This window comes from Ailuropoda melanoleuca, chromosome 13, assembly GCF_002007445.2.
Source record: "Ailuropoda melanoleuca isolate Jingjing chromosome 13, ASM200744v2, whole genome shotgun sequence".
NCBI lineage: Eukaryota > Metazoa > Chordata > Mammalia > Carnivora > Ursidae > Ailuropoda > Ailuropoda melanoleuca.
Window position 1 is genome coordinate 66364469 of NC_048230.1, and position 22320 is coordinate 66386788.

A 22320-nucleotide genomic window follows, 5' to 3' on the forward strand; every position below is an offset into this window, starting at 1 on the left:
GCTCATCTCCAGGAAAGGCATCGCCATTGCTGCGCTGAACATGCACAAAGATGAAACAGAGATTGGCTTCTAAGACGAAGTCTCTGCCCTGACAGTTTTAGAAGCATCATAGAAACCAGCAAGCAGAGAAGGTGACTGCTGTCAGAATAGCACCTTATCTAGCCTGTTACAACTCTGTGGCAGGGAATATTTACTGCTGACGGGATTCAGAAAAGTTGAGCACAAACGTGCACTCTGTGTTTAAAGGGAAATGAAAGAAGTAGGATGGTTATGTATCATGATGACGGAAAATGAGAAAGTTGGGGACAGTTCTTGTAGGAACATCTCACGTTTTGGTCTGTCTTAAGAAGAAGCAGGATCACATATCACCTTTATTATAAATGGATTAATGAACTTCTGGCTCCTTCTCTGGGATTCTAAGACACCAGATAAAAAAACTGATCTGGAGATAAGGGAGTAGAACTAACCTCGGAAAAACTTCTTCGGGTGTCTGACTCCAAGATAGCTGCCGGTACAACCCAACTCATGATCGTCTGGCTAGGATTCAGTCTTTAAAGTGATATAAAAGTGACATAAACATTCTAGGGTCATCACGAGCTTCTCCCAACCCTATTATTTCCCTCATAGAAGGCTCTGGAAGAACCGAAGGAGTCTGATTTAGAACACTCTGATGGTTACATACTAGTAGCACAGGAGTGGACTTGCTTCACTAGTGGCAGGGAGGGAGTGACTTCTGCCCAACTGACCAATAAGTCATGCTTCAAAGTGACTAGACAAAGAAAAGAGTGGCTGGCCCATGCAGAGATTAAACCTGCGGCTCCACATCCTTGGCATGTGGGTACAAAACTTAGTAACATGGGTATAGCAGGCCACGAATACCTCATTCTAAAATGATACCCAACCTCCCTTGCCTTCCTTCCCTCTTAAGAGACCCTCTGACATTTCAAGAAGCCTTTAATTAGACATTGGGAGTTTTCTGAATGATGACGTATTACTTCTATGAACAGGTTTCTCTGTCAAGACGGGACAGAGTACCAAACCAACTAACACTAACTTACTGGTGTCCTTGGGCAGGTCATCTAACTTTTTGTGGCCTCAGCTTCCTTGCTTGGAAATGGGAAGCCTGCCCTGGATCAGGGAAGGGAAACAGGTTTCACTCGCAGCGCCCGCTCTAACTCACCACAGTGGCTGCCAAGTGTTCTACAAGGAAAAGGGTTGTGGGGCCGACTGGAGCTTGCGCAGGAGAAGCCCTGAGACCAGTTAGCTGTCTCTGCGCTGACTGCGGGGTGTGGAGTGGCAGGGGGCCTCACCTGTCTTCCCTGATCTTGTGCTCTAGAAGGTTCCTTTTAGCTTTGATAACGCAGGGCAAATCTAGGACTGAGGTACCTCCATCACCCCACAGGATGGATTTCTGCCTGTATCTGGGTGTATATATGGACGGACTGAAGCTGTTGACTGGTGGTGCTCCCACATGCGACAACGGCCTCAGGTAGGAGACATGAAGCGTCACCCTGACACGACACAGCGGTCAGCACTGACAATGAGCTCATCTTCTCACAATAAATTAGACTTCCCAGTCACAAAGAGACGAGCCTGGATCTGCTGCTACATTAGACAGGCCATCTCGAAACAACCTGGACGTGCGAATCGAGTGCTCTTCAAATGGCAATACAATTAACAGTTATTAAAGAGAAATTCCAAAAATCCAGTAACTTCCTAAAATATTGTAAGCACATCTTACTTTAAAAAATTTCAGAATGAAAATCTGTACAGGTATGTTAAACTGTGCCTGAAATAAGAGAGGAGAGTTAAGATTTAAAGGAAGTCTTTCACAAATTCATTCATTCAACTCTCACCTCTGAGGAGAGAGAAGGTGACTGTCTTCTTTGTGAAGCAACGACAACTCAACAGCCACAGGAGTGCTTGCTACTTTTGAAAGCATTTCTTCATTAACCTCACTTGCTGTATATGCCCTGTGCTGGGCATGTACATTTCAAATATCATTCTCAGATTTCACAGATGGAAAAATTGAGACAGATGTCAAATGACTGTCACTGAGTTTCGGTTAAAGACCCTGGTGGAACGTGATTTCCTCGTCCAAGACCTTTTCCTATTTGTCCTTTCACTCTGGCAAGAGATGGGAAGCAATACACGGATAATGACAACAGCAACCTTTCCCGAGTCCTCGCTGTGTGCCAGACGCGGGGCTAAGCACTTTCATGGATTTCTTACTCTTCCTCATGAGGAGCTGGAAATTTTGACTGCTCCACCTTTCAGATGGGAAAGGAAGGCTTATGGAGGTGAAATATCTTGAAAGGCCACAAAGCTCACGGTTGAGTAGGAGCTGGAGATAGGAGAAAATCCACAGAGTTTGGCTCCAAGGCTGTGACTCCTTTCATAGTCCAAAGGAGGAAAAAGTTTGTTTTATAGACCTTTTCCAGTATTAGCATACGAACAAATAGCATTTTTTTTCTTGATGCCATATCTAGGGTCTAATGAAAACCAGCTGTATTAAATGTGAGGTCCTCTTGTGGCTTCCTGGGCCTGTCTTTTCCTTGTAAATTAAAGAAACTTAAAAAAAAAAAAAAGGGCAAGGAGCACCTGGGTAGCTCAGTCAGTTAAATGGCTAAGTGTCCGCCTTGGGCTCACGTCATGATCACAGGGTCTTGGGATTGAGTCCCTCATCGGGCTCCCTGCTCAGGGTGGAGCCTGCTTCTCCCTCTCCCTCTGCCGCTCCCCTCACTTGTGCTCTCTCGCTCACAAGCGCGCGCTCTCTCTCTCAAATAAATAAATAAATCCTAAAAAAAAAAAAAAAAAGGGCAGGGGGGGGGGGGGGAGAGAGAGAGAGAGAGAGAGAGAGAGAGAGAATCTACAGCTAGGCCAGCAAATTCCACATGCAATTTGGGAGAGTCAAAAAAAAGAGAAGAAGATCGGAAAGGTTTTGTGTTGCTCATTCCGTAAGAGAGGGCTAGAACAAAAACCTCGATGGTAATTCAGTGAATGGCGCGTTAAGTAGAACAGATTGCAATTCACAGCAGCATAAGCCTGTTTGGGGGCTGCTAAAACAAACAGGTTCATCTCCAAAGATACACAAGGAGGTGGTACGTATGGTGTCAAGGTGCCATTTCTGCAGGGTTGTGTGTTGTTTTCCCCTCCCCCAGCCACATCCTCACTTTAAATGTTAATCTGTCGTCAGGAGCACTACCGAATCACCACCTTTCCGCGCGCCTCTATCTCTCTCAGCAGGCAAGTCGCAAGCTTCCAAATGAGCATGTGGATGCCATTTCTAATCTGCCCCTGACAGGCAGCGAGCTGCCCCTCGCTGATGGAAGGAGACAGTCATAAAAGAAGTTGCTATGAAGCCAATAAGAATCCCTCTTGCCTTAATAAGAGAGGACGTGACTCAAGAGCCCTGATGGGTCACCGTTACTTTATGTAGTCATGGGCAAGAACTGCCCTACCATTTACAAAAGGCCCATCTCTTTTTTCTTCAAAAGCAAGGGAAGAGTTTAGGCCATGGGAGAGACAGGTAAGTGGAGATGTGTGAGCTGGGAGGGGGGTGGCGGTGGGCACAAACACCAGCAAATAAAACCTTCCTCTAAGAGCTTCTAAAATAGGGCAGACCATTTGAGAAGGATCCTAGAGATGGTCAGTCATTTTTAGCTGGGGAAACCGAGGCTGAAGAAATAATAAAAGGGATTTTTTTGGGGGGGAGGAGGGAGAATGTATAACTAACTGACAGCAGCTCTGATAAGGATCCAAGAATCTCAGACCAGACCTTTGCCCACATAGGAGAACTGACTATGTGTTAGGCCAACCCTAGCACATAAGCATGTGATTAGTTGCTACAAACAGTCTCATTAATCTTCAAAATGACCCTCTGGTAAAGTAACCATGAAAACTAAAACACACACAGGGCAAGCCATCTCCCCCAAAACAGAGTTCATGTGTGGCTGAGCTGAGATTTAACCCCTGGGCCATATGACCTCAGGATTCATGCTCTTTCTAGCTACCATGATGCCTCCATGATGGGAGTGTCTCCCATTTCTAAATTTACTAAAAATAAATAAATAAATAAATAAATAAATAAATAAATAATAAAATAAAAAATACCCATGACTGCTCATTTGAATCTTGACAACCTATAAGCCAGCCTTGAGAGAACCAGAGCTTCCGTGACAGCAGATACAAGAACTCGAGGCCAGAAAATAACAATCCTGTTGGGGGTGCCAAGGAAAGACAATCAGGCCCTGCTTGTGGAGACTCAGCTTTAGAGGGAGAGAGAGACAAGTATACAGGCCAAAAACACTTAAGATAATAGCTACCACTTATGGCGTACTTCCTTGTGCCAGAAACTATTCTAAGTGATTTCTATATACTGATCTATTTCATCTTCCCTGCAACCCTTCAAGATAGGTATTATGGTAATACATTCTCTTTCCTTTCTTGATGAGGAAACTGAAGGAGAGGCAAGATTTGGGTCTATGGCATGCAGGCTGCCATGTACAGGGAGCACGGGGAGCCACGGGGGCCGGGAGAGCAGGGGAGGCTTTCTGCAGGCAGTGGCACGGCAACACTAAGCAGCACGCTTGGCACATGGTACACACTCGACATGCACCTATTGAGGGACTTTTCTGCCAAAGCTCTTGAGGATGCAGAGGAATTAGCTGCAGGAGAAGGCTGTGGGAAAAATGGCACAGAGAGGTGTTCTGGACAAAGGAGCGAAAGGTTAGGAAGGCACAGGTAGCACAGAGCTGCTTTTGCATGTCACAAGGGAAGGAGAGGTGAGGGATACAGCCGGGGGCGGGGGGGGTTGCTGGGAAGGCCCCAGTGGGAGAGGCCTGGCAAGGCCCGGAAAGACTTTAGAGCACATCCTGCAGGTAACACGAGCCAGTGTGTACTGGGTTTGGGTAGGGGCGTGGCACAGTTGCATTTTCAGTTTAGAAAAATCATTGGTTACTGTGTAGGAAATGGATCGGAAAAGACAAACCTAGGGACAGGGAAACCAGTTAGTGAGAAGGGCACTGCACTCCTACAAGAAGAAAAGATGCTGGCTGCCCCTGTGTCCACAGTGGTATCGAGGACAGGGGAACATGAAGAGGCTGCACAGAGATCAGAGGTAAAACTTACCAGATGGACCCATGGTAGGACCAGGAGAGAAAGGAGGAAATAAGAGAAACTGGTGACTGGCCCTGGTGCAGTCAAGGAGGGGAGGGGATGTTACATGGTTAGGGCCAGAGACCAGGCTTTGGACTCGTGACTGAGCCATGGGTGATGTCCTGTGGGAGGGGCTATGAGAGTCAGCAGAAACTTAGGAGTCCCCGATGCACAGCCCTGATCTTACCAGGCCTGTGGCAAGCCCATGAGGATGGCACTGGAGAGCCTATGAACCCCACTGGAACAGGAAGGCAGGGAAGATGACAAAAGCCAGAGCATGCAGGGCCACACTGCAAGGTAAGTGGCAGAAGCACAGGACCAGAACTGAGCTCCTCTGATTTCTCCTCTGCTGGCAGAAAAAATGAGTGACTGGGAAAGGGGCAGGAAGGGGGCCACAGAGGGTGAACATGCATATGGCTACATCGTGGATGTCTAAAGGAGAGGAAAAAGCAACAGGACACACCCTCCCCCACCATCACTGGCTCCTACTGGCTATCAGCTGTGTTCTGGCAAATTCTTGGACACAGAAAGTCTGGGAACGACTGGCTTAAAGAACAGCTGAGAGGTACTCTCAGCAAGATTCTCTCTTTTTAAAGCACTCCCCAGAAGCCTCCAGCACAGTTAGCAGAGGAATCAATGGCAGTCTCCTATTTCTCCTGTCTCCATCCTTACCCAGTGCCTTCGGATCACGTACCCCACGCATCCATTCCTGTGCTCCATCCCCACCTGTATAGATCTTTAAATGAGTTTCAGATGCTAAGGAAATAATCCAAGTCTGTTTCAGACATCAAGTCCTGTGGATACTGTTTCATTACAAGGAGTCCATCTTTCTCTTTCCAGGATAAAGCCTAGAATGATTTAACTGTGGCAAAATTAGCATGCAATTTGTAAGTCATTACAGTGCAAAGTATGTGCTGAGAACACTTTATTGAATAAACCTGCTGAGTATAATTTTCCCAGGAACTAAAAAAGGGAAACCTCTCTTCAAGGCTCTCCTCCCTCTTTTAAAATCCCTGCCAGTACCTATATAATTATGTCTCACTTCTGACAGCCAGAAGCCAGGCATCTCTGTACACTGAACCTAGAGAAGCCAGAAGGAACCAACAAGAAGTCAGGACATCTTCCCAATAACAGGGACCTTGGTATTTTCTGGGCTCGGTGTTGTTTGAGGAGTCAGGTGAAATCTGCTGAGACAAGCATCCTGGATATTTACAGATCATGGAGAACTGCTGCTCACTAGAAGACTCTAAGAATTACATGCCCTTTAAAAGTTCAGGTCAAATCTTGTTAACCAGGAGCCCCAAGGGCATGTCCAGATACACTGTGGCCCTGGAATCGAGCAGTCACTGAAGACAACATGAAAGCAGGGGACCACTGCCCCAGATGTGGAAGTCTTTGCCCGTCACAGATTACTGCAGTAATGTGATCCCAACTGAATGTGTGCAGAATTCTGAGCTGTCCTGTAGCCTCTTCTAAATAGTGTTCCACCTTGCTGAACACTGCCACAGGTAGGCCACAGAATCTACACAGATGACCTGAGATATTTTTGATGATGGGGCAAATCATAGAGCAAACAAAAAAAAGAGGGTTAAAAATGAGAGCAAAGGAACAATGTAGAAAAAAACCCGGGACCTTCAATCTTCCTTAATACCCAGGGACAAATGTTAACTTCATCTCATGAGCGATGGTTCCTCATTTAGTGCATGTCAGTCATTATGTAAGTCCTGAGAATATGATGAACAAGAGATTACAGCCCAGAGACAGAGAGTAAACAAACAAATACTGAGAGGTTATGAAGGGGCCCCCGAGATGGGGGTGATGCTACTTTACATACGGTGATCACTGAAAACTCTCTGAGGAGGTGACATTTAGGCTGTGACCTAAAGGTGGAGGGAAGCGCCAGCAAGAGAAGAGCCAGGATAGTGGGGAGAAGCAAATGCAAAGGCACTAAGGCAGGAAGGCGTGCAGAGGTGCAGGAGAGGATGCTAAAGAAACAGGGGCACCCAAATCATGCAGAATGCTGCAGTCCTAGGGGAGTTAGAAAGTGTGTGTATGTGGGTGCAGACAGGGGTGATGGGGGTGCAGACAGTCCAGAAACAGACAACGAAAGGTTCTCTGGCTGTCAGCTATGTGCCAAGCAAGCCCTGTGAAACAGCTCTCAGGTGTTAGGTCACCAAATCCCACCTTCTGTAATTCCCCAAAGTACACGGGTTGGGACAAACACCTTAGAAAGAAAACATCACTGAGGAAGAAAATAAGGCTAAGAAGTCAAGCTATTTGTCTGTATTCAGAAAGCAGAAAGAAGCCGGGCTCTAAAGCCCACGCTCTCCCTTCTCATCCTCTGCTCCTGGGGCTGAACTTCCTACTCGCCCCCCAAACTTGGCTCCCCCTGCCCCTCCCCTTTGCTCCTGCTCGTCTTCAGCTGGAAATGCCTGATGTATCTCTACCTTAAACGTGCAGCTAGAACCTTGCCTCGTGCACAAAACAGCTGAGGGTGTCCCCGGCCGCAGTCGACTGCTCCCTGCTCCCTGGGCGTCTCTAGCCCTCGTCAGCAGCACCGCTCCTGGGGCCCCTTCTTCCACAGGCACTTCCAACTCTCACCCCCTGCCAGTGGCTGGCCTGGTGCCTCGCACAGAGCAGGTGCCTGAGAAATATTTGCCAAATGACTGGGTTCTCTCCAGTAAGTCCTGGTCAACTGCAAACCATGGCCATCTGCACTGTGCCCGTGGAAGTCTGAAGTGTACAGGGAATATGCGGGCTCTGAGACACTAAAACTGTCAATACCTGACCCGCATTATCTGGGGCAGTACCTGGCCCTGTTATCTAAGGTCTTTTTTGTTGCAGGCTTGGTGAAGTGTGGAAGTGTGGGAGATATTTATTCATTACTGATCAGACAGTCAATGTCATCAAATGCCTGAGAAATAAGCATTCAATTCGAGTCAACAAATATTTGCTGAGTTCCCAATGGGTGTAGGACATCCAAGTTTAATGGAGATGGGGTGGGATGAGGCAACAAATTGTTTATGACTTAAGAGAGAACAGTGTATGAAGGAGAGGTGAAGAGGAGGTCGTTTTGTTCCGAGTCACTTTACACCTGCCAGGCGGCTGCATCTGCCAGGACGGAGCCTGAGTGCTGGCAGAGAGCACTGCTCACGAATGCATCCCTCACCCCCCACCCTGCCCTGTCTCTCTGAGCAACACTGAGGCTGCTGAGCACTAATGGCCTTGGAATGTGTGCCAGTGCCCAGCAAAACGGCCTTGGCATCAAGGAGACAGATGTTTGTCAGGGAATGGCAGGAGCCCCGGTGCCCGTGGCACACAGCTCTGTGAAGGCGGGGGGAGAGTGGCTGCGGCGATTACTCTCCGTCAGTGCTAATCAATTTCACACCCTCTTCAGTGCTGATAATAGATAATATTGCGGGAAGCGGGCCAAGCTCCCTACCGGCCACATGCAAGCGGCTCCCTCATGCCCAACAGCTTACTTGGTCTCCGTCAGAAAACATCTACTCCAGCTTCCCCTCAAATGAGGTCTATGACGGGGCCAACATTCTGGTCTGTTAGGGGGACTCCTTCTGGGACAGATGGCAAGGAGGATCCCTCAGGAGAAGGACTGCCTGGCTACCTTAAAAGCTGCACCAGAACGACAAAGGAAGCTAGGAGCACTGAGCAGCAGCGGTTCTTAGAGATGTAGCAAGGTGCTTTTACATACTTTATCTTTTGTCTTTATAATAACCCCAAAAGGGAAGTGTCATTTCCATTTTACAGATGAGACAAAGTTTAGATGCGCCTGGGTGGCTCGGTCAGTTAAGTGTCTGCCTTCCGCTCAGGTCATGATCCCGGGGTCCTGGGATTGAGCCCCACATCGGACTCCCAGCTCAGTGGGGAGTCTGCTTCTCTCTCTCCCTCTGCCCCTCCCCCTGCTTGTATTCTCTCTCTCTGCCAAATAAATTAAATCCTAAAAAAAAAAAAAAGAAAGAAAGACAACCAAAGTTTAGAGGTCAACCCATTTGTCCAAGGCTTCAGAGCTAGGATGTGGCAGAGCTGGAATCCACATCCAGAGTTCTGTGATTCCCCACTCACCCAACCTTTTCTCGGAGGCAGCTGCTCCTCTGTATGAAGGACCGTGAGGTCACTGATCACCCTCTCACTGTGCTCCACCCCACTGCTAAAAGCCGGCAGAGTGACCAAAGGATGTGCACTTGAACCTGAGGGACAACACTGAGTTGAAGAGGACCTGAGAGATCACCTTTGCTGATAGGTTACAGCTGAGAATCCGGCTGCATGAAGCACAGTGACAAGCCACGGTCACACAGTGATGGAGAGGTGGAGCCTGCCTAAAACTCTACATCCCTCCACTCACAGGTGCTTTTTCTACCCCTGAAAATCTCCTCTCGCAGACAACACAGGTCTTCTATCAGAGCTGGAGTTCTAACTGTCTCTTGGCTGTTTCCCTACAAAAGCCTAGGGAAATTTCAATTTCTTTCTAATTATCATTCAGAAGAAAAGAAAGAAGACATTACTCTGGCACTTAAACAGTCACTAAGTGTCCATCATGCACAAGTTACTGTAAAGGGAAGAAAAGATGGAAAAGGAAACCTCAGTCAAAGAACAAAATAAAGGGGGTGGAAGGGCAGAATAAAAGAACCGTGTGTGCAACAGGCTGGCATCTGAAGTCCAGCCTCAGAATTGAGAGCCTCTGCCTTTTATCTCGTAGGAGTATCACTGTACAAACGAAGAATGTCCCAGTCAATTCAATCAATCAGCAAACATCCGAGCACTTACTAGGCTGAGGGAAATCCCGAGCATGATAACCATGGCCACCTGTCCACTGGCATTCATAAATGAAGGTATGTCTTATGAAAGGAGAGGGGTGAACACAAAGGGGTGAAGAGACACAGGACATGGACAACAGGGTCACTGTCTCCCCTGAAGCTTCAGGCTCTCACCCTGGCCTGAGGCCTAGCTTGAGGGCAAATGTGAGCGTAGCTCCCCGAGCATTCGGCTCTGCCCCACAGCTGCACTGCTCCAACACAGATGCGAGGAGGGGCTGAACTGGCTCTCCCACCAGTGAGGGTCAAAAGCCTCAAGTGCATCTTTAAGGCAAGAAGAACAAAAAGCGAACAGAGTGATACAGCAAATCACAAAGAAAATGAAGTCTATTACAGACTTCGAGAAAAAGCAAGGAAAGGCTCCTTTGCTTATGTGACCAAAGACTGAGGAATGTCTTGCAGGGATGAGAATTAAGACTGGACATTAAACAACATGAATGCCTGCCCCAATGAAGGTGACAGATGAGAAAGGTAGAGGCCAGAGATAGCAGAGAATAAAATGGAAGCAGGTGGAAAGTATAGAAGGCACGATACCAGCACAGCAAGCACAGCCCCTCAATAAAAAAAATCTGACGGGTTTCATTGCTCTCAGCAGCCACGAGCAGAAGAGATTCGGCTCGGTCCTCTGGAGCCTGGTACGCAGGCTTTGCTGCGAGGCATCTCAGCCTCCTTTCTCCAGGTCTCCAGTTTTTCATTCGTCAATGAGTGACCTTAAACTTTCCTTCCAGTTCTTATCTCTCGTGATCACCCTTCCCTCGGACACTTCCCTTCTGACTACAGAAGCCAGGAGGAGTGTGAACCAAGACGCACTCTGCCAGCTGTGCCAACGTGGTACCAAGTCACTGCACCGCACTCTGGCCAGACTTTTATTTAAGAGGAGCTCATGTCAAGGGTACTCATGGTATTACCCAGACTCCCCGGCTGGACAGGGATCAATCCGACATGTCCTCCCTCTTAAAGGACATGCACTCCTATTAGAAGAGCAGGTATAACCACTGGCCGACTATCACCTGCTCGGCCCTAACAACAGGTTAGGTGGCACGTGAGGGGAGGTGGTACCTGTGCCCTTGCCTGTACCATGGGGACAGAGGAGGTACAAAAGGACCCCAATGGAATGCAAGTCAATAGTCGGCAAAAGACAGGCAGGGATACGTACATGTTTTTCCCCTTCAATCTTCTTGTCTGCCACCTGCATTGCGTCCAGATACTTAAAATGCAACTCCATCAGTCTGTCAACCTGAAAGACAGATATTTCAGACATGAGTGAGAAGGAAAAAGAATACCAAGGCAAGAGAACAGTGGGGCTCCCATTCATCTCACTGTCACTCCTTACAATAGGAGACCCACTCTCCCACTTCTGACATCAGGGATGAGCTCTGCTTAGAACATGGCAGGAATGGATTGAAGAGCTGGGGCAGAACAAGCCAACACCTGGGATGGGTGCAGTCTGAACACAGGCCCATTCCCCAAAGGACGCTGCATTCCCAGCCCTTTGAGGGCTCCCGTGAATTTGAGTTGTTAAAAACAAATAAATAAATAAAACTTCAAGTCTGTTTTTGCAAAGAGAAGGAGCCTGAAGTTACATACTTGGTATTCACTTAGAACTTTATAGAAATTTCTTTCTTCCAACTGAAACCTTTCATGTTCAGATTCTACCCCAGAGCTGATCTTTTTTTAAAAAGGTCTGAGTAAAATCTCTCTAGTTGCTTTCGAGTCAGAAGAGAGTACACAAAAAAAACCTCTTTCAGCAACTTAAAAAAAGGCCCTGACTTCTGCTCAGCAATAACTTAAAAATCAGTTTTCAACTTAGCAAAAGTCATGTTTCAAACATGGCCTGAGGAACACTCGGTGGGTTTGAAAAAGTTTCATTTTTCCCTAAGACTTCCAAAAGACTGAACGAACACCGTGAAACCAGCCTAGATTTCTAAACTATCTCTTTACTAGCTGGCACCACCATGGCTCTTGGCAACCCTGATATTTACTCAAGAGCTTATAGTGGTTAACAGCAGATGGTGCTTCAACACAGCATCAGAGTCCAAAAGGACTGTGCCCAAATCCTCTCTGTATAACAATGACGACCCCAAGAGCTTATATTTCAGTTTATGGAGTATTTTTGTGTCCATTATTTCCGTATACCTTAAAAAAGCCTGAGAACATAGGCAGGAAAGATAGTGACCCTAATTTTAAAGACGAAGAAACTGAAGCACAGATATTAAATGTCACCAGGGTGACATGATTGCTAAGGTGTTCTGTGCCAAACCTCATGATGGCCTCTTCCCTGCTATGCTGCTAGTGAGGCTGGAAAAAATGGTCAGACACAAGCTCAGAGAGAGACAGTCACAAACCTCTCTCCAAAGGAGGACAAACTTTCCACCTTTCCTTGGACAAAGAAAGGAAAAAAAATTATGGTAAGTTATAAAAGGGGTTTTGGTCCTTAATTTTATTCATCTAGAATGATCTAATTCGTAATTAGCAGTAGACCGTGGTCACGGGCAAGTAACATGATGCCTCCAAGGCTGTTTCCTCACCTGCAAATGTGGACGAAAGCCACACAGAGGGTAAACCCCACAGTGCTGGGAGAATACATGCAACAATGAAAGGGACCTGCTGAGCCCCCCAATCATTAAACACATGCTGGCTCGTTACTGTTAAAACTCTTTACGGTTTGGCATGCTAAATCACAATGCAAACGATGCATCTAACCTCATTTACGTGATCATTCCCTTATCCCAAAGGCCATCTAGGACAGGCTCTCCCTTCCCTATGTCCATGCCAGAACCTTCCATCACTGCCACCTAGGAAGGCCTCATTTAGTCTTCCTTTCCTTGACTCTTCAAGATGGGAATTAACATGCCCATTTCAAAGACAGGGGAAACGAGGCTCAGAATGGCACACATGTTGAAAAATAGCAAAACCAGCCTCAAATCCAGATGTCTGAATCCAAAGCCCATGGTTCTTGATGATTTTGCCATGCTGTGCAACCCCCAATCCAAATCCTATTACAACCCGCTCTCACTGGGTCTAAAAATCTCCCTGAGGTACTAGCTGTCGGCATCCCGAAGTGCTACTACTCCCAGAAGGATGTATCTGGAGAGGAAAGGCAGAGTCACAGTAAAACATGAGGCGCAAAGCCATGCTGGAGAAGATATTTTAGGGCAGGAGCACTCAGCTCAGCAACCCCAGATGGCATCAGGTAAAAAGTCCTTCCAGCCCCCCAGCCCTGGGCCCAGCCTTACCATGCAGCAGGCACACCCACCTTCTCACTGTCATTTTCAGTGAATTTATTCAGAAGCCGGGTTCGCTGCTGCCCTCTTAGGTTCCGCAGGAGGGAAGCCAGGATCGAACAGACATGCTCTGGGTTGGGAAAGAGAAAAGGGAACAAGCTGTGATCAGAGCGGTAATTATTACCTCTCTTCAAGCCTGGTCTGGTTCTACTGGAGGAGGAATAAGCAGGCCTTCCCTGACTGCTGCTATTGATTAATAAGACAAGAACTTAAATTATGTCATTGGAAACCTGAACTGATCTTCACAGGCTGCACAAGAAACGTATTCAAAAGGGAGGATATCTTCAAGGACACCTTGAGCAAGTGAATCAAAACTAAGTTAGAACTTCTAGTCTGCCTGGAATTAATTGATTTTTATTGTCCACAACAGAATCTTAAACTAATCCCCCATGTACAGAAATAACCTGTGAACAGAGTATGAATGTCTGCTCTGAGATGAGGATATAATGAACAAACAAGATGTGTTCTATCACATTCTCAAATTACCTCATAATTTCCCCACGTAAACATCCCAGAACTGAAGTAAGAGACACGATAGGGTGCCAGGGTTATCACTTCCACTCGGGTGCAGCTACAACTCCTTTAAGTTTGAAAGCAGCTGGCCAGTAAGTACTTCAAAATGGTAACAATGCTTTTTCAGTTCACATAACCCCCAGGCTTCTGTTATGAGCTACTATTTTCCTACCGGGGGAAGAAGAGGGTAATTGAAGGGTTATTATAAGCTTTAGCTGTGAAGAGATTCTTTTCTTTAAAAAGAATTTTTAAAAATCAAGAATAATGACCTCGAAAAGGAGGTAGCAGAAGTCTAGTCATGGAGAAATGACAGAGTGAAGTTTATTTTGAGATAATGCCCAGAGCGCGGGCAACAAATACTCTATTTGAAAAGTGACTGAAGAACATCTTCACATGTCAAACTTCCCTTGAGTTCTCAAAAAGTCACTTATTAATTAAAGCCACCGGTAGGCATTCACCGCAGCACAGACATGGCTGTTTTCCCCTCATTTATGTCAGAAGCATTCCCTGCCTCTTCACGTCCCCAGTCTCGTACTGCCGGAGCTAGTCCAGCATCCTGTCTTCTACCTACATTCACCTCCCTGGGAGGCCCCACGCTAGTCCCACAGCTTTAAAAACCACCAGTTCTGTCCTCTGAAAGCAGACTCACGTGTTCACCTGTCTACCTGCTCTCTCCGAGTGGTTGTCAACAGGTCCTTTAAACTGAACACATCCCAAATCCAGCTCCCGAGCTGCCTCCTCAAACCTGTTCCCCACAGTCTTTTCCACCTAGTTACTGGCAACCAGGTTGTCCAGTTCCTCAGGCCGAAACTGGAGACGTCCCTTATGCTCTCCTTTTTCACATGTCTCACAGGAAACCGTGCCAGCTTTACCTTCAAGTTATACGCAGAATCCCACCTCTTCTTCCTGCTTCCCCCACAGCGGCTACTCAGGTCCACACCACCGTCATCCCTTGCTTGGAGTATTTAATTCAATATTCTCTGCTCCCACCCTCGCTCCCTCTGGCCCAATCTCCATAGAGCAGTCAGAACGATCTTTTAGTTTAAAACCCAAAGTCAGATCCCATCATTTCTCTGTTTAAAGCCCTCTGATGGCTCCTGAACTCGCTCGGACTAAACGCTGTTTCTCATGTCAGGCAAGCGCCTGTCCTGGGGCCTCTGCATTCGCTGTTTCCTCCACCTGGAACGCTCTTCCCCACATGACCGGCACGGCTCCATCTTCACGCCCAGTGATACTCAGCTGCCATCTTCTCCATGAGGCTTTTCCTTGGTCACCCGTTTAAAAACACAACACCCTGACATACCCAGTTCCAAGTCTTAGCTGCTTTATTTTTCTCTTCAGCATAACTATCTTCCAAAACATTGTATTATGTATTATTTACTTTTTCTGTTCACCATCTCCCTTCAATTAGAGTATCAGCTCCTCAAAGGCAGGAATTTTACTTTGCTTTTTTCATTGGCATATCCTTCCCTGGTCCCCAAACAATGCCCCAGGTTCGCCCCAATATCTTTCAACTTTCGTGTGAAGCTCAGTTTGTGGTGGTATAATCTCCACCCTGAACAACATGAAGGGAGCAGAGAACAGGGAATAGGAAGGGGTGAGTGCAGGAAGTAGAGAGTGGACGGCACAGGACCTGTCTTCACAGGGGAAGGGCAGTGAACCAAACAGCTTGGCTCAGGGTGAGAAAATAGGGTAAGACAAGGTCATCATTGGAGGCACATGTCAGGGAAAGTCCTCTGACCTCTATGCATGCCAAGGAGAGGAGAGAAAGGCAGAGTAGGGGACATAATCAGTTCCCCCAGTCTGAGGCTCTGATCTCTTCAGCTGGTGAGCAGATGCGGGACAGTCCATAATCAGTGCAGTGAACTCTAACAAGCTCAGTTCTGAAACTTTGAAATTACTCAGCATAGTAACTGACAACAATCTCCATGTGTATATATGACAACCTGACAACCACAGAAGAAGAAAAGGAAATCAGCCAGAGTTCTCACAGATTATCTGGGCCAAATCTCTCATTGTACAGATGGAGCAAAGAGCACAGTGACTGGTCTGCACAGCTAACTGGTGAAAGAGGCAGAACTCAAACGGCAGATGACTCACTCAATCATTCACTGACCACTTGCTCATTTTTGTGCCTGGCAAGCACTTGGTGCTCAGGGCCCCCAAACAAACAACACATTATCCCTAATCTTGAGGAGCTCCTTATTTAGTACAGAAACAAAGCATTGGTAACAGTGCAGTGTGACGAGTCCCATCACTGAGGTAAGCACAGGGGACCTGGGGAGCACAGAGAAGGCATATGTGACCTAAAAGGATTCCCACTGTAGGTAACAAACAACTGAAAATCTTCAAAAAGCCCCAGTACAACAGCTATGGCTGACAACCAGGTAGAGAAGGGGAGAGAGCGTGCAGGCCAACGGAACAATACATGCAAAGGCCAGTCTGGATGGAGTGTCATATCCACATGGAGGAGGGGAGGCCAGTTAGGTAGCAAAGGGTGGATCATGAAAAAAAGTGGCAAGGATCCACCCATGAATTTTAAGCTGGGGAGAGACAAGACGAAATCTGAGTTTAAACCAACCCTTGGCGCTAGAGTCCTTTTAGAGATGAAGATCAGGATAATGTTTCTCTTTCCTGATGAATTTTTTATGCTAATCAGGGTTCCCTCTTTGCCTCGGCTACTGGGAAGCTCAAAGATGAGTTTATGCTCAACTATAGGAAGCAATTTCTTTTACTGCCTTATTAGTGATTCCCTCCATGATTCACTAATGGATTTTAAAATAAAAATAATGGGGGCGCCTGGGTGGCTCAGTTGATTAAGCATCTCCTTTTGGCTCAGGTCATGATCCCAGGGTCCTAGATCGAGCCCCATGTCGGGTTCCCTGCTTGGCAGGGAGTATGCTTCTCCCTCTGCCCCCACCTCCCCCAACCCCCCCAATCCCCCCGCCGCTTGTGTTCTCTCTCTCTCTCAAATAAATAAAATCTTTAAAAAAATAAAATAAAATAGAAGTAATGGATACACATGGTAAAAACCAGACTATACACAAAGTTATAAAACGCATTCAACAAATATTTATTGAACACCTAATATTTGTCTTTTCCCCTACTCCTCTCATTATCCTTTTCTTCTCTCCCAGGGGAAAAAACCTACAAGGTATCTTGTGTACATTCTTAGAGGAGAGGAAAAAAAATACATACATATATACACACACACACACATATATATATGTATCTTTCCATATCAGTACATACTTCATTTCTAATGGCTATCTAGAATTCCACTGAACTTACTTATCATAATTTAACTAGTGCCCTGCCCAATCATGAGTATTTTAGGTGGTTTCCAGTTTTTGGTTGTTTTTTTTTTTTTTTTTAAAGATTTTATTTTTATTTATTTGACAGAGATAGAGACAGCCAGTGAGAGAGGGAACACAAGTAGGGTTAGTGGGAGAGGAAGAAGCAGGCTCATAGCAGAGGAGCCTGATGTGGGGCTCGATTCCACAACGCCGGGATCACGCCCTGAGCCGAAGGCAGACGCTCAACCGCTGTGCCACCCAGGCGCCCCCAGTTTTTGGTTGTTTGTTTTGTTTTTGCTGTTAGAAACAATGCTACAATAAACATCCATGTACACATATCCTGGCACGTGTATTCTTACAGCAAATTCCCAGCAGTGAAATTGGATGTGTCAAAACATATTCACAGAGAATATACTGAAAGACAATGACATGCCAAAAAGTTTGTACCAATTCTATGTCCACTCTCAATGTCACACACACACGCAGAGAATGGAAGAAAATTTTATATACATACATAAATATGTATATATAATAGCTATGGGTGTACATATGTACATTCATATATAAAAATATATGTATTTATACTCTTACATATAAAGAGTATCTGTTTTCCCATATCCTAACTCAGACTGGATACTATCCAACTTAAAAATTATGACAACCTAGTGGGTGAAAAGTGGGATCTTCTTCTGATTAGCATGTTTTTGTTCTTGTTATGAACAAGGTTAAGCAGCTTTTCTGATGTTTACTGACCACTTATATTGCTTTCTGGGTGAACTGTCTGGCCTTATTGCCAATTTGATTTCTATGAGCTCTCTGTAAATTAAGAATATTATCCTTTTGTCATATACGCTGCAAATATTTTCTCCAGTTTGACATTTGTGTTTTGACAAATTCTTATTCAAAGCTAAGGTTTAGTATCACCATATTGTTTTGCTATAAGCAGCTCCAAATACCTAGTTGAAAGTAAGTGGGGTACAATAATAACTATCACCAATTGTGTATCTATGACAGTAGGCTTGAGTCTGTACACAATTTTCTCATCGAATCCTCACTACTAAGCTATGAAAAAGGTACCATTACCATCCCTCTTTTATAAATGTAGAATCCAAGGATCAGAGAGGTTAATCAACTTAAGGTGATGTCCTTCAGTCAGTCGTGGGAGCTTAGGTTTGAACCCAAGATGCCTGACTCTGAACAGTAAGCTTTCCTACTATGTTGTTATATGCTTCCCAGATATAAAAGGTAACCATCAAAGCTTTTAAAGAAGAAAGATAAAAGAGACCAGAAACTAAACCATGCAAAGCCTGACAATGTGCTTCATGTGGGGCTCATTCTGTCCAAAAGACTGGCACTATGTAAATGTGGATTTTAAAAAAATTCAACAATTTTAACGAGAGAAAATGAAGCAAAAGGCCATATGGAGTTAAGACGTGAATAACAACCCCTCTTCTCTCTTCTACTGAATTACTCTTTCCAGAGGTGATTTCTACCAGAGTCCAAATAAAGAAGAGACTTTGGGTTTTAGGCAGTTCTGCAAATACTGAACCAGAACTTCTCAAACTTCCCTTTTAATCTTGCTGATTAAGATGGAGGGGAAAGAGTTGCAAGAGAAATGTTCTCTATATGCCTGAACAAGGGAGTGTGGGGTGCCAGTGAAACAGTGAGCATCTCAGGAGCTGTAATTTTCAGAGAGGAAAATGTAATATACAGAGTAATCATCTTTTTTGCACTAGATCATATTAGCAGGCATTTCTACAGCTCATCCCAGCCTGAAGCAGGAGATACCTTGATCTATTCCAGAGGTATATACTAAGAACAAATGGCATTTACTTATTTGGGATTTTTAGTAAAGAACAAGTTGTTAATTTCAGGAGACCTGAAGCTGCTTAGGGAGCTTAGGTACCTTCCGTCTCTCTGTCTGGGTGCTGTGGCTGGCTGTAGGTCACTGGTGCCTGACAGGTAGGAAAACACTTAAGCTACCCCAAGTTTTATACTTACACACACACACACACACAGTTTCATTAGCCACTAATAAATGTAGCCTCCCTTGGAATAGATTTCGGCCCAAGGTGGTGTCAATTTTTCATGCACCAAGAAGATGGGGAGAGCTGCTGGCACAGAGAGTAGGGGAGATAACAGGTTTATCTGTTGGCCAGCACCGCTCAGCTGCTCTGTCATTTCGACAGGGTAAAATGGAGTCGAAGGATGGCTATGGAGCTGTCAACGCAGATGGGGTGGATGTGGTGACTCCCACTGCAGAAAACAACCTCCAAGGCAGGGCCCAGGGAGAGCAGAACACACACACTCACACACACACATATTAAAGGAATTCACCAGGCTCCCGAGAAGGGAAGGCCAAGCAAATCTACAATTTCAAGTCACTAGGTAGGGAGGTCGGGGTCTGGGTGGAGCATTACCAAGCCAGTACTGAACCTGGGCCAGTGTGAGCCCCTGCTCCGGACAACTGCCAGCCTCAGACACTAACTAGTGACACTGCCTAGAGGGGTGGTTCTGGCCCCTCTTCCTTAGCTCACATCTCTTTAAGGGCCTCTCAAGGGTGATTAGCAATGGGCTAGCCCTCTGGGTATCTGCAAGGGGATTGAAAGCTTGATTCTCTGGGGTCACTTAGAGTTCAGTAATTTCCAGAGGTGGAAGAAGAATTAGAAATCTTTGGTTCAACTCCTCTGGAATTTTGAGTATAGAAACAATAGCTAAGAGATGTGATTTGCCTCAGGTCAAAAGTACCTTTGTGGGCCACTGAAATCTAGATCTGCAATTTATCTTTTTAAAAAAATCACGACAGAAACTTCTGAGAACTGATGAACCCTTATGCATATTATCCCTTGCAAAATGTATTATATACAACTGTAACATTTCTATGGAATTTCAGATGTTCCCATCTCTTCAGGATGGCTCCTTGTTTAAGAACCCATGATCTAGTATACCCAGATCAGAGGTCTTTCCAGAACGGTAAAAACCAGACTGTGGCAGTCACTCCAACTAGCCTTGTACAGTGTGTGCTGTTTTTGTGAAGAATGAGATGGACTAACGTTTCCCATCCTTTTTCTTAAAAAAGGGTGGTCCAAATCCCAGGAGGTTACCAGCACCTCTCTCTGTGAGGAGAGCTATTTATCCATACATAGGCCCGTTAACAACCAGGCTTACTAGCGGCCCACTGCTGAGAAAGACACATGGGTACAGCAAGAAGTCTAACTCCCAGGACCTGCTCCAGAAAGGCCAACAATTAATTAACCTTATGTGGGGCTTTAGGATCAGACAGACTTGGATTTGAATCCTGCTTCTGGTGCTCACTAAACCGTGGGCACATTGTTTAATCACTAAGTCTTAGTTTTCCTGTTTGTAAAATGGGGCTGTCCCTTCCAGCTATTAAAGCCATTGTATCAAATGAGACAGGTGCACAACAGGCATCCAACAGACATTCATTTGAGATTCGCTGTTGAAGAGGAGCATGGCGAGAGCCTCCTGCCCGTGTACCTGTCATAGATCACCACCTAGCTCCTTCCACGGTGCCTCCTGGCTGCGTGCCCGCCACCGAACGTGTTTCAGTCTGCCTGTGCCACCCTCACTAGCCTGTGCTGAGAAACACAGGAACTTAGGTGGCCCGACTTTCTCAGCTGGTGGGGTTATCTTCTGTAACTCGAGATTTGTTCTAACCCCGAAGAGGGAGCAAGGCCAACTCCACTCAGACTTTTTTTTTTTTTTTTTAAAGATTTTACTTATTTATGTGACAGAGAGAGGGAAAGCCAGCGAGAGAGGGAACACAAGCAGGGGGAGTGGGAGAGGAAGAAGCAGGCCCCCAGTGGAGGAGCCTGATGCAGGGCTCCATCCCAGAACGCCGGGATCACGCCCTGAGCCGAAGGCAGACGCTTAACAACTGAGCCACCCAGGCACCCCTCCACTCAGACTCTTTAATCCCACAATAAATTAAAATAAAGTGCTTATGTATGACTGCCTACAAAACCAAATAATACAAGTTCTGGGAGACCTGTAAGACAGCCCTGAGGTGGGCAGTGGCTATTTACTAGTAAGTTGAAGGACACAGCACATAGAAGCAGAGATGGTCCTACCTTTTAATAAAAATAAATGTACTCGGCCACGGTAATCATTTACCTTTTGATCTTGCTGTAGAACTGAAAACACAGCACATGATCTGTAGAGGAAATGAAAAGTACCTTCTCTTTTATGAGTTTTGTGACCACAGACAATTAATTACAGGGCACGAAGTGGTACACACACCAGCTACTCCTTTACTCAAACTTCTGAGTACCTACTACGTTCCAGGCAATGGAGCAAGTGCTGGGACTACAGAGATGAAAGAAGACAGTCCACCCTAAAGGAGCTCATCATCTTACGAGCAAGGCTCAGAAATAAACAGCTACAATCAAGTACACAATTATGTGGCACAGGTGGAATATGCAAAGCACATGTGTGAAGGGTCCCTAACTCAGCTGGGCATAGGATAGGAAAAAGGAAGGAATGGGTAGGGGTGGCTCTACAGATTGAGACAAAAGGAAAATATTTTTCTCAGACTACTGGGAGTGACGCAGAGCTGGGTGTGTTACACTGGCAAGTGATCGGCTGTGAGCTCATAGCTCCAAGTTCTCTGTGGGAAAGTTGGTAGAGAGATAGAGGCCAGGATTTTGGGTTCTATTGGCACATTTAGTTCCTACAGGTCTGCCAGGGTAGGGATTGGGGTGGGAGGTGAGGAACAGGGGGAAGAAGGTGACAGGGAGCACAGTGACAATCCCTAAATGACTTCCTTATCCTTCTGTGCCAAGAGAACGGCTTCCAGATGTCAGAGGCGTCCTGCTTGCAGCTCTTGAAGCTTTGGTTCCATGAGGCCACCAAAAGGGAAGAAGAGTCACGAGCAAGCCGAGCTGGGCCACAGGAGGCAGCCTCCAGGGGTTTCAGACTCAGGAACGGACACAGATTCATTCATTTATTCATAAAATAGAACCCTATAATGTATAAGATACAGTATTTTGGGGGCAAAGACATCCAGACACTGACTCTGCCCTCCGGGTGTTTGCAGTCTATCATGTCTAAAATTACTTGACAGGAAGTGGTAGTGAATGAGAGAGAGGCAGAAACTGAGGAGGGCGCCTGGGAAGACTGGCATGCAAGATGCCATGTGAGCTGAGCCTGGGAGAAGAGAGTGAGAGAAAGAGCCTTGAAGGGAGGAGGGGCAATGGGAACAAAGGTATTCCAAGCCGATGG

At 46.1% G+C, this 22320-nt stretch overlaps 1 protein-coding gene across 1 annotated transcript in view; it reads right to left on the bottom strand.

Moving 5' to 3' along the window:
- CTNNBL1 (catenin beta like 1) overlaps positions 1 to 22320 on the bottom strand; it is a 167468-nt gene that overhangs the window by 15115 nt on the left and 130033 nt on the right. Inside the window, exons 12-13 of the mRNA XM_011219614.3 lie at positions 13243 to 13340; positions 11143 to 11223 (exon numbers count right to left, since the gene is read on the bottom strand). Coding sequence (XP_011217916.1) covers positions 11143 to 11223; positions 13243 to 13340 — 179 coding nt within the window. The remainder of the gene's footprint in view (positions 1 to 11142; positions 11224 to 13242; positions 13341 to 22320) is intronic.